Source organism: Pempheris klunzingeri, chromosome 12 (assembly GCF_042242105.1).
Source record: "Pempheris klunzingeri isolate RE-2024b chromosome 12, fPemKlu1.hap1, whole genome shotgun sequence".
In the NCBI taxonomy this organism is placed as follows: Eukaryota; Metazoa; Chordata; class Actinopteri; order Acropomatiformes; family Pempheridae; genus Pempheris; species Pempheris klunzingeri.
In genome coordinates this window covers 15982877-15995176 of record NC_092023.1, presented here as the reverse complement: position 1 = coordinate 15995176, position 12300 = coordinate 15982877, and the positions used below count along the sequence as shown (strand labels likewise).

General features: G+C 41.5%; 1 protein-coding gene across 1 annotated transcript in view; it reads left to right on the top strand.

Moving 5' to 3' along the window:
• arfgef3 (ARFGEF family member 3) overlaps window positions 1-12013 on the top strand; it is a 47875-nt gene extending 35862 nt beyond the window's left edge. The window contains exons 34-42 of the mRNA XM_070841252.1: window positions 3509-3640; window positions 4516-4646; window positions 5559-5567; window positions 6434-6652; window positions 6764-6935; window positions 8067-8168; window positions 8676-9061; window positions 9626-10094; window positions 11822-12013. Coding sequence (XP_070697353.1) covers window positions 3509-3640; window positions 4516-4646; window positions 5559-5567; window positions 6434-6652; window positions 6764-6935; window positions 8067-8168; window positions 8676-9061; window positions 9626-10094; window positions 11822-12013 — 1812 coding nt within the window. The remainder of the gene's footprint in view (window positions 1-3508; window positions 3641-4515; window positions 4647-5558; window positions 5568-6433; window positions 6653-6763; window positions 6936-8066; window positions 8169-8675; window positions 9062-9625; window positions 10095-11821) is intronic.
• Window positions 12014-12300: the final 287 nt, after the last annotated feature.

Sequence of the window (12300 nt, the reverse complement as noted above, 5' to 3'; positions counted from 1 at the left end):
CACACACACACACACACACACACACACACACACAGCATGTGGACACTACATGGTATATAGACTTAAAATGGCCCACATGCACATGTCAGCAGACTCACTGTGGGAGGAATATGCAGGTATGAAAATGAGCAAATTTGCAGGACACACTCGCGCACGGCCGGCCAGTCCCCTGTAGTAAACCACATAATCCAGCCCCAATCTGAAGCTGCTGGTTGGACAGAAGTAATCTAAAAGCCTTTGCTGTTAATACTGTCAACATGCTGACACTCCACGTTAAGCTCGATAACCCCAGTAAACCTCCCGCATACGTACACACACACACACACACACCGAAACAGTCCCACAGCTGTGCGCAGCAGCCGCTCGTCTCCTCGCAGTGTCAGAGTTTTATTCGGTTCCATCTCTCTTATCTCTGTTAAACTGATTAAACTGGGAATGGAAAGAAACAATGGTGCTTTAAAGCCACCTTTTTACCTTCTGTAGTCAAGCCAAATCCTTCTTTGACGACGACAGATTTGTTTAAAAACACCAGAAAGGTACGCAATTGTGCCTTTCTTCAAAATCTTTTTTTTCAGATGCCAGCATTGTCAAATGTTAAATGTCTAAACATTAAGCTGCAAGTTTTGCTAGATACATTTCTGGTGGTTACCCAAAAATTGATATCATACCCAGCCCTACTGACAACAAACAGTTGTGTAGACAAATGTCCCAAGGTCCACTTTTTTTTTTTTTGTTTTGTTGTAATTAACTTTCAGGCAGCCATCAGGTTCAGTTTAGTGAAAATATAATAAAGTGGCAGAGACTTGAAATGCTCCTTGGTGCATTCTAGGAAACTCCAACATCCAGCCACCTTTGAAGAAGCTATTTTAGATGAATTCACGGAATCTAAACTACCAGCTTACCGCTGACAAACTGTCTGCTGCGCTGCCAATTTTACTTGATCCTGATCCTTGTTCGCTTTGCTCATGAAAAATAATGTTTGGAAAATGGAGATGTCCTGGAGATGGTGAGTGGCGGACGATGTAGAACCATACAGACAGTGGAGCAGTCCGACATTCAGGGTGCCTCTTGTGGTGGAGAAAGCAAAGAATTTTGACTTGTTCCGTCACGGCTTTGTCTCACACATATCATAAATGATAAATATGAAAAGTGCAATATGTTTACAGTCTGGAGACAGTTGAGGTTCAACAGTTGCTGAATTAGTCCATGCGTACTATGTACAGTACTGCAACTTGTAAAATGACAAAAAAAGAATTGAAAAAAAACCAAATTGGTCCGAGTAGCTTTGATGGACAATCCCAGTAGGCCTACCTGTATACAATCAGTCTGAACAAGTCATAATACTTGATTATGGTTCCTCTCAAAGTAAGTAAGACATTTCTAAAAGCCGAACTCAAGGCACAAAGTAGAAAATATGGCGACATATACATACACAAGTATGAAGAAGTTAGAAAAGTTCACATAGAACTTTTCCCCTGTTGCAGGAAATGTAGTTTAGCTTTAGAGGCATCAGGATCTGGACGCATCTTGTTTCACTATCAATTTAGTTCAATTGCTTCATTTGTTTGCCTTTGCTGTGTGATAAAGTAACTCTTATTTTTTCCCTCAAATGCTATATGTATGTATATGTATGTGTGTGTGTGTGTGTGTTTCATTTTCATGAAGTGTAGTTATTTTGAAAGTTGGGCTGAGTGCGATTTCCCAGCCTGCTCAGCTTTATGAAAATTGAGGAGAATTTGGAGAATGAGGTTAATTTGTAGATGATGGTACATGCTGTGTGGATGTGGTGTTCGGTGCCCTGTGAGATCACAGATTTAGAGAGCACAGCGTCGACGAGAATCTGACCCCCGATGTTCCATTTCAGCTACACGGAGAACAACTCCTACCCATGGCTCTTTGTTTGAGTGTGTGTGTGTGTGTGTGTTCAGTAGAGGTGACATCGGCAGCCATTTTTTTTTCTAGGCTGCTGTGTGTTCCTGCAGTTCTGTGGCAGCTGCCTGACTGTCTGCAGCTAAGCAGCTTTACAGCTTAGAGCCACATCTGTGTGTGTGTGTGTGTGTGTGTGTGTGTGTGAGTCAGAAAGATGATGAGTTATAGATGAGAGAAATGATTTGTAGATGCTTGCTGGGTAATGTTCTTAATTAATGTTGTTAACAAAAAAAAAAGAGTCCTTTGTTTTATTCTCTTATTGATGAAGCCGTTGTGGAATTTATCTTACAGACGAGCAACTAAATCAAAGTTTTTAGGGCTTAAAACATGCGTCTAATATATTGAAATCTCAACATATAGCTTAACATGCTCTTAGCCACATGCAGTCATTTTGTTTATGTAACAGCTTTTGTGACTTTGCTGCGTGTTGGGACTGATGTTATTGTTTGATGTGGAACATCATATTTATTCAGGTCTTATGGCTTGTTTATATAAGAGCTCCTATTATCCAGTGGCACGTTATAGCCCGCTACAGCTTATATACTGAAGGGGTAACTTTCAGGAGGTTTTACATGTGTGTACATATATTATATGATGGTCTAACAGTCTACCAGTAAAACTGGACATACTGTATTAAGTTAGTTACTTTTCTTTTTGTGATTTATTCATGAACTTCAGGGTCGGGACATCACTTACAGCCTGCAGTATGAGTCATCTGAGATTTATCTGACTGATTTCCTTAAATTCATGTATGATTCATTTCTTAGTAAGGTGATACGGTGAAATGGGCTTTTAAAATCCAAACGGAATGTGAAAGTCTGCAAACATTAAATTCAAACATCTCCTCCCCAGTTGAACTTTTGGGTCTAAAAAGTTGGTTTAGAAAGCTACATTGAGCTGATCTTCATACAGTTGAACAACAAACATATCCACAGAAAATTACTGAGAAAATAAAGTGTGAGTAAACATATGCACATATACACAAGCGCATTTACATTGCCAGGGAAAAAATGTTCGGTGTTTAATGAAAAATCTCAGATGAGAGCAAGTAGAATGTAATGTAGCATAGGGTTTGTAGGGCACTGGCAGGCCGCGACATAAAGCTTACAGCATGTGGATGTCAATCCTTAACATGTAGCTTATGCTTTCAGACACATAAACACGTGACCTTTGGCTGGGTTTATAGAAAAGCTGAATTTTTCTAAGCAATGCATTCAGGTCACATCCGATGTGGAGTTCATCAGGATAGAAAACTACATTTTATTTTTTTCATCTGCCAGCCACACACACACACACACACACAGTGGTGCCGCCGAGAAATGTTTCATTACGCCGACATGCTAACATGACAAATGTAAATTCTCCATTGCTCCTGTTTTTAAATGTGGCAAGTGTAACGGTTTACTCATTCAGTTTGTCATCCTGCAGGGAGCTCTGAAAATGTAACTCCGTTTACCTCACAGCAAGAAAACATAAGCTTTTTTTTTTTTTGTTAACCACTCACATGTTTAGCTGCTTTCCTGGGTTTGTATTTGATACAGATCACCGTTAACGTCTCGCTCTTTCTGTGTCTCCGCAGAACCTTCTAGCGTGTTTTCATAGCGGGTCTGACAGTTTTTCCGGAGACGCCTGTGAGGTCAAGGTAGCGGCTCCGTCCCACTCTCCTGCAGCTGAGGCTGAGTACTGGAGGATCAAAGCGATGGCTCAGCAGGTCAGGATGCCTTAGATACTGTATCATAAACACAACAACTGTTGTTGCCTCAACCTCAGATCCAAACTCCAAATGTTTTTTTTTTTTTAGCCATAAAAAAAATCTTAGTTGCCTCCTTTCAGAAAATAGATGAGCAAGAACTAAATGAGCTCTCAGGACAAAACTGAGTTCACAAATCAACCATGAAGAATGGAAACATCCTCCTGCCAATGTGAATGCCTTTTTTCTTTTTAATCTGGTCTTTAATCTTTTTTTTTTTTTACAATTTAATGCATATATAAACATTTTTTTCACCAAATATTTGCAGACAGTAATTATTATATTTTAATATATTATTTTAATGACCATAACTTTGTCGTAATGTATAGTCTTTTGTTACAGAAATTGTGTATCTTTAATGCTGTGCTCAATGTTTTTAACCTCTTTATCATCTTTATGCGTGTTCTGTGTTGGTATCAAAGTTGTTACCGTTTATTATTCGTTTTTATTTTTCAATGTTTTGTCCTCAATTCGGTTTAATTTCAGTTAGTTTCCAGAGTGGATTCATTTCATGTTAGTTTTTTATTGTTTAAAGTCTAAAGGGTAGTTTTTGTTTTTATCAGTCAATGAAAATGTTTTTTCACACCTATTTTAGTTAACTTGAATAACCTTGATGCATGTAACATCATTGTGCTGCAGCTTTGACCTCAGTCAGATTAAGAAGAGGCTTTATAATATCCCAAATGCATCAAACTTCATAGGTGAAAATGACCTGTGCTGCTCTACAGTTTCAACTACTAACAACTACTAACATCACTTCATTATTGTACTATTAGTACTAGTACAAGTGTTGCTGGTCCAGGAGAGCTTGCTGACATGTCCTCTTTGTGTCCCAGGTCTTTATGTTGGACACCCAGTGCTCTCCAAAGACACCCAACAACAAAGATGGCTTTGAGCATGCTCAGTCCTGTGTTCTCATCATCGAGCTGCCGTCTGACCAGCAGTCCAACGGACACACTCAGAAAAGGTAGACAGCACGGACACGCAAGCATGTTTCGCTCCACATGTTCTGATAATGAACCCACAGGGTTTCATTTTCTAACTTCACACCCTCACTAAAACCACACCCCGCTGCTCCTGACCTCAAAATAAATTCTAATTTTGGTTACTTACCTGATACTTTAGTGACGATACACACAAATAAAGAACACAGTTTGGTAGTTCTCCTGGGTCTAAAAAACACATACGACCCAAAAGTGCTAAAGTTCACTTGACTGTCTGACTTGTAAACTAGTGTCTGATATGTTAAGTACATTTTTTAGGTGCATAAACAAAAGGCCAAAAGGCAAGTTTTTTTTTTCTCACCTTCTTTTAGAAATATAGTGCCAAGAAGACCTTTATTTTAGATTTACTAAAATTGACTTTTAGATTTAAATGTAGATGAGGATTTAAGGTTTACTATGTACAACAGTTTTTTTTCTGGTGACACATGAAGGCAAATTTCTTTTGAATATAGTATTTTATTTGTACCAGCTTATTTCACACTTTAAAGCCGAGATGTCAGCAGTTGCCCACAGCATGACGTAAAACACCTCACACTTCACGAAGACGCTTCATGTTCCTTCAGTGTCTTTTTCCAGCCTGCAGCACGCAAGCACTTTTTATTCCAGTCTTTGTGGTCCGTTTCCTGTGTCAAGTTCTTTAGTTAACAGCTGCTAAATGGAAGTATTGGACGTATCTCCTCCGTCAGTAACTTTTAAGGACGGCTTGTGTTCTCATATGAATATTTTCAACGCTAAAAACCACAGGTGTCCAACAAATGAATAAAACAGAGGGCATGTAATTTTTTTTTGTTTAAACATTGAAAAACTTGCAGCCAAATGAACTCTCTAATTCTCACTAACTCTCTTTGTTTGTCTTTCTGCTGCTGTGGTTACAGGAAAATAGGGTAAGGCTGTTTTCTGTGACATCTGTAACATTGTGTTTGTCAGACTGAACAACAGAGTGAAAAATGCCCACATACAGCACGGCTCTGTATGATCTCTGTAGTCTAACTTATCCACCTGTAGAGCTGCATGATGTGGACAAAATATGTGGTGTGTGACAAATTTGTTGATAAATCTCGATAATGAGATCAGATTTGCTGAGTAATGGAATGAAGTGTATGGCATGAAACTTGTCAAGTCAAAGTTAGAAGAATTTAGAATTTTTGGAGCGACCTTTGAAATGATGACATTTTGAGATCTTGACCAAAATAGTTTGGTTTTTTTTAATTCAATTATTGATTAATATTGGACTTAACTTGGAGAGGAAGATGTATTTTAGCTCCTCTAAAAACTAAGTGATTTTCATAAGCCACAATAGTCGGTCAATCACAGCATAATTCGGTCCCATATGCAAAAACACACTTAGTAATATCGTTTCAACGTAAACACGTGTCCCCGATGTGCCTCGAGACCACTAAACTCGGAGAAAACACCGTCCTCTCTCTGTTTCTCCTGCTCTATCTGTCAATAAATCTGTGTGAAAATGCTCCATTTAGATTTGGCTCCCGTTATGATGTCATAAGGCGTTCATCATTTGACCGCCTCCATCGCTTCAGCAGGCCGACTGTTCCCGTCCACTAAAAACCTCCTGAGTCCTCCTCCAGTCCACCATGTACACCTGTTCTTGTAGGACTTCCAAATGCAAACACGAACTTGAAAATGAGCCGAACATTGGACCTTTAAAGTACTGTTTATTTCTTACTTGAGGAAAGAGAGATTGTGCGTGAGAATGAGCTTTGACCGCCATCCTGGTGTCTGAATCCTGCAGGATCCCATTCCGGACCATCGTGGTGAGTCTGCTGTCCCACCAGGTCCTTCTCCAAAACCTCTATGACATCCTGCTGGAGGAGTTCGTCAAGCAGCCCGAAGGTCATGAAAGGGTCACACCCGTGACCTCTGACCCCAGCAGATCAACAGCAGGTTTCCTGCGCTACATCTCCATGACTAATTTAGCCATAATCCTGGATCTTCTGCTGGACTCTTACAGGTTACTGCAACAAGAAAGTCAGACATATATGCAGGTGACAGTGTTTTATGATGATAATGATCAGCTTTGCACTCAGCTGACTTTTCTCCTTCCTTATGTCTTCTTCTGCAGGACAGCGCGGGACTTTGACACTCGGCCAGGTCTGAAGTACCTGCTGATGAAGGTGTCGGGTGTTTGTGGAGCGGCTAATCTTTACCGTCAGTCTGCCATGAGTTTCAACCTGTATTTCCAGGCCCTGCTCTGTGCCACACTCAGCCAAGCCGATGGCATGACCGCGCAGCAGGTAGACACCAATCATCAAAGTTCAATGGTTTTTATTCAGTGGTATTTTGTTTGGTGCTTTAAAGCTGGTATCTGTGGTGACATTCTTTAATATTTCATATGTTGTTTTTTTTATGCATTACAATCTGTGTACTACCTCAAGCCTAATGTTGTGTGAACTGTAAACCTGTTGTAAGTTCCACTGGGTAAATATTAAGGGAAAAAAGCTGAAGGGTCTGGCTGAGCCTATGGCGAAAAAATGCGTTCTGATGTTCCAGATATAAAGGCGAAAGATTACACTTATAAAAAGAGAGTGGTTGACGCAGAGGACCTGTGGACATACATCAGAAGCATCAGTTGACAGTGTTTGTGTAATTACTGTCACTGGCAAAAAAAGGGGGGGGGGGGGGCAAAAGTTCCACAGTGCAAGTCTAGTTCATACTTTTAGGTTAAAGCTGTGCTAATTCATTTAATAGTGACAAACCCACTGAGAATCATCAAACTCTGGAGTCCCCCTCAGCTCCACAGAGGCTTTTAATGTTTTAAGCTCTTTGTTTTTGTCCAACAGCCCAAACTTTACTGGCTCAGTCTCAGAGCTCCCATCAACTTTGTGTGCAGCTGAAGCAGGAAGCTTTTTTCTTGATTAACTCTGATAAGCAGACTTTATGCTAGCTGCTCAGTGCCAAACAACAGACACACATATATATATATGTATGTGTGTGTGTGTGTGTGTGTGTGTGTGTGTGTGTATATGTATATGTATGTATATATGTATGTATGTATATGTATATATATATGTGTATATATATATATATATGTATGTATGTATATGTATATATATATGTGTATATATGTGTGTGTGTGTGTATACGTATATATATATATGTATATATGTACGTGTGTGTGTATATATATGTATATGTGTATATATATGTGTGTGTGTGTGTGTGTATATATACGTGTATATATATGTATGTATATATATATATATATATATATATATATGTATATGTGTGTGTGTGTATGTATATATACACACACACAAAAATAATACATTCAAAATGTAATACATTTGCATATTTTATTACAATTTATTTATCTAATAATCTGCACACCTTAGCAACCATTGGGCATCACTTGTCGTTGCATTTAGGTGAAGAGGATCCTGTATGAGGAAGAGGAGGGGAGCTCTGACTCTTCTCACCCTGGCTCTGCTTCCTCAGAGGATGAAGACATCTTTGAAGAAACAGCGCAGGTGATACATGTACAAAGTAGCTCCAATTTTGCAGTTATAATAGGTGTAGAAAGAATATTGATCTTTTTTTTTTTTATATCACTCATTGTGAAGCTCTGACAGCTTCAAACAAACAATATGACCATCTTGACTGAAAATGATCTGTTTTCAGTTATCCTTTATTTGGAATAAAACACAGAAGAAGAAATATGTTAAGGATGAGCAGCAGTAGCCACAAATGCTAAACAGACAAAGTAAACACTGCAGGTGCACGTAGTGGTTATAGTGATTGACAGATGACCTGTGCACCCCACAAACCAAAAAGATTTCCTGGATTAGACCCTCTGCAGCTCTTTTTATGTTAGTAATTTTCTCTTTAGTTTGTTCCAGGTTTTGGAAGACAATCTTCAGATGGTTTTCCTGAACTTTTAACCCAAGATAAATAACCCATATTGTTGTAATATTAAAAATCAAGTTTATTAACTTTCATCATCATCAACTTTATTCTTCTCACTTCGCTCTGCTCAGGTCAGCCCCCCTCGTGGCCGGGATAAACGTCATCACTGGCGAGCCCCCATCCCATCCCTCAGCGTGCAGCCGCTGGGCAGCGCAGACTGGGCCTGGCTGGTCAAACGCCTCTACAAGCTGTGCATGGATCTGTGCAACAGCTACATCCAAATGCACCGAGACCTGGAGAGCACGCTGGAGGAGACGGCGCTGCTGAGAGGAGGAGCAGGAGGTGGAGATCACGTCTTCTTCCTCCCCCTCTTCCAGTCTGAGACTTCCACCCCAACGTCAGCAAGCGGGCTTTCGGCGAGGGGGACGCCATCAGAAGAAGGCAGCTACCGGTCGCAGACAGCGGACATGAGCGCAGCATCACCAGGAGACACGCCCACACCCAGCCCAGGATTCAGGTCTGACTTTAGTCTTGACTCAGGGACTCAGAGTGTTATCTGGGATTTTAGTGTATTTTATTACTCATGTGCTAAACATTGTGGCTGTGTATTGGCCTGTGAGTGCTTCTGAAAGCGCAGCATTTCTGTGGCTAAACAGATCCAGTACGACGCTAATGCCAGTTTCAGTGTGAATGTTTAAGAGGGACTAGGGTGCGCAGAATGAAGAGCAGCACATAATCCTGGAAAGCAGCTGCCATAATTTCAGCCTCATTTCAACATGCAAATCCCAGCAGGCATGTGTTGTGGTTGTTGGTGTATTTGGGGTCAAAATTCAAATTAAGATTTTTTGGGGGGGTTTTTTGGGGCATTTTCTTTGACTTTCCTATCTACTATTTCACTGCCAGTAACTGATAAACAAAAAGGCAAAGTTTACATAGCTGCTTGAGAGAATATAGTTGATCTCTCCTTTGGAAATAATGTGTTTTCTACACAGCACTAGTGCTGCCTATTGTTCAGACTTAGATAACTCAGTCTTTGCAGACACCTGTCCAATTAAAAGTATCACTTCCTTTTTCATCACAGCTGCACAGGCAGTCTGCCTCACCACTTCCGGAGCGGAGGCGAGAGGAGGGACTCCAACATTACAGGAAGCTCAGTAGGAGGAGCCCCTGGCAGTGCTGGACCGGGAAGGAGAAAGGAATGGTGGGAAAGCGCCGGCAACAAACTGTATACCATCGCCACAGACAAAACCATCAGCAAGCTGATGATGGAGTACAAGCGCAGGAAACAGCAGCAGCAGCAGCCACAGCAGAGCCACGTCAACCTGTTCATGAAGGAGCAGGGCCGGGCAGCGGGAGGGGAGAGGAGGGGCCCCACGGAGCCGCAAAGGCCCCCACAGAGGCCCCAGCATTTGGTGGACCAGCAAGGTCCCCCGTTAAGGCACTCCGTCAGTGCGGGACCTGAGGTCCTGAGGCAGGAGAAGAGACCACGGTCAGGATCCACCATCAGCTCCCACAGCATCTCGCTGAGGGACTCCGAGGCTCAGATACAGGTAGGGCTGGGCTGTAAAAAATTCCAACCTGTTTGATATTAAGTCAAATACTGGCTCAGCCGGTCCCGTGTGAAACATAATGAGAGCCCATGAATGAGAGTGTTTGCGGCAAGTCATTCACACATAGTGTTTTCATTTCTCACAACAACCATTCAACTTCAAGCTTAATGTGTTTTAATGCTATGTTATTGAGCTCCTTTTAGCGAAAGGCTCTCAGGCTCCTTGTTCACCTGCTCATTATTCAGCAGGGTTTCTGCTCGCTGCTCAGGTGTGTCTTTGCAGCCGTGTTTACCTCCTCAGGATCGTCCATGTTGTTTTCCCAATCACAGCTGCAAGTAATAACCCTGGGCAGGCACCTTTCAACAACAGCTAACTATTAAAGTTTATTGATCTTGCTCTAAAATCAGGATTAAAAAGAAAATAAAATTTTAAAAAATGACATTAAAACTGCTATTACTGCAATTACTGCATACCACGCTGTTGAGCCACCCTAAATCACCACGGGGGAAATTCCCTCCCTGCGACAGCCCTAGTTGTTACTGGCCTTGACTTTAGACACATGACAGATGCCAGCCCTGTCACGTTAGCCTCCGTGGCTAAATCAGCTGGGTGGACCAGACACCAGCTGCTAACTTCCACTGTCCTCACAACCCTGCTGAACCCTGTGGGCCTAGTTCTGCGAGTCAAAACCGCAACGGCTTGCGTCAGCATGCCTCCACGCAGGAGCTATCTCCTCATCGCTGACTTCAGCGCTAAATTGCACACGAGCTGTCAATCTTTTTTTTTTTTTGCACTCAGACTCATGGCCTAAACAAGCATTATGTTAATCACGTTGTCGTATTGCTTTCTACTAATGCAACGTAAGTTCAGTTTAGCGCCGTCAGCCCAAGTTGGCGATGTAGGCCACTTTTTCATTTTTCAGAATGTCTCACAATGACACATGAAATCAAGCGGGGTTAAGCTCACACACCACACCAGCAAAACCAGACACTGACTCAACCCTGATACAGTTATATTATGTGGGTGATTGGAATAGAAATGAAAATATAAGAACATTATACAGATATATTAGCCAAACAAGAATCAATGTATTCCTTCCTTTTTCACTTAATTTCAGTGAATCAGTTCAGATTAGGGCAAGGCAACATTAATTAGTTATTTTAAGATTTTAGAGGTTTGCAAACATAATATTAGCCAGATTAGGGGTATCTACATAACATAAAGAAATAAAGGACACTCACTTCTAAAAGGGCATGTTAATAAAAAGGGGGGGGGGCATTTAGGTTACATTTCTTTCCCTTCATGATTAAGGAAACAAGGTTAAGCAAGCATTAACATTAAGGAATTAAAATTAGGACTAGATATACATTAGGGCTCCATTAGACTGCCTTTTATCATTGTTCATCCAAAATTGAGAACCAAGGCCTGTTTTTTTTCAGTCCACAAGTCACCAACTCACCATGAAAAGAGACATAACGCCCAACTAATGGTAACTGTATATTACAATCAAGTGAACACGTGAATTTGAACCACATTGTTTAAATGGAAAACGTTTTGCTTTGAGTTACAGAGCTACCATTTTGTCTGAACAACCCAAACTGACAAACTGCTGTTTGAAATTAGCATAAAGGACCTCACATGTAAAGTCATGCAAGCGAGTGAGAGACAGGCAGGACAAACGTCTTGCTGTGAGCATTGTTGTTGAAATGATTTCTCTCCCCTTGCAGGCATGGACCAACATGGTCTTGACTCTCCTCAATCAGGTCCTCTTCCTGTCGGATTCCTCTTTCCTGGCGCTCCAGCCGGCGCTCTACCCCTGCCTCAGCCAGCTGTCCTGCCACGTGACCGACGCCCGCGTCCGCCAGGCACTACGCGAGTGGCTCGGCAGGGTCGGCAGACTCTATGACATCATTCTGTGACATTGCAGCGAAGAAATGCAAAAGCATCGCACGAGGAGCCGCTATGCAGCAGATTGATGAAGGGTTTGATTGGCTAATGATGTGAAGAGAAGAGAGAAATGGCATACTGTGACATCACAATGTAACAGACTGGTGGAACGTAAACCGGCCTGACTGGTGTGATGGAGGAACCTGATTGGTAGCGTCTGATGTTATGTGGATTTGTGGCACTTGTGACAGTTAGTCGTAGGATTTGATTGGCCGATGAAAAATGTTACAAGAATGGAGGATTTAGTAGCTTTGTGGAG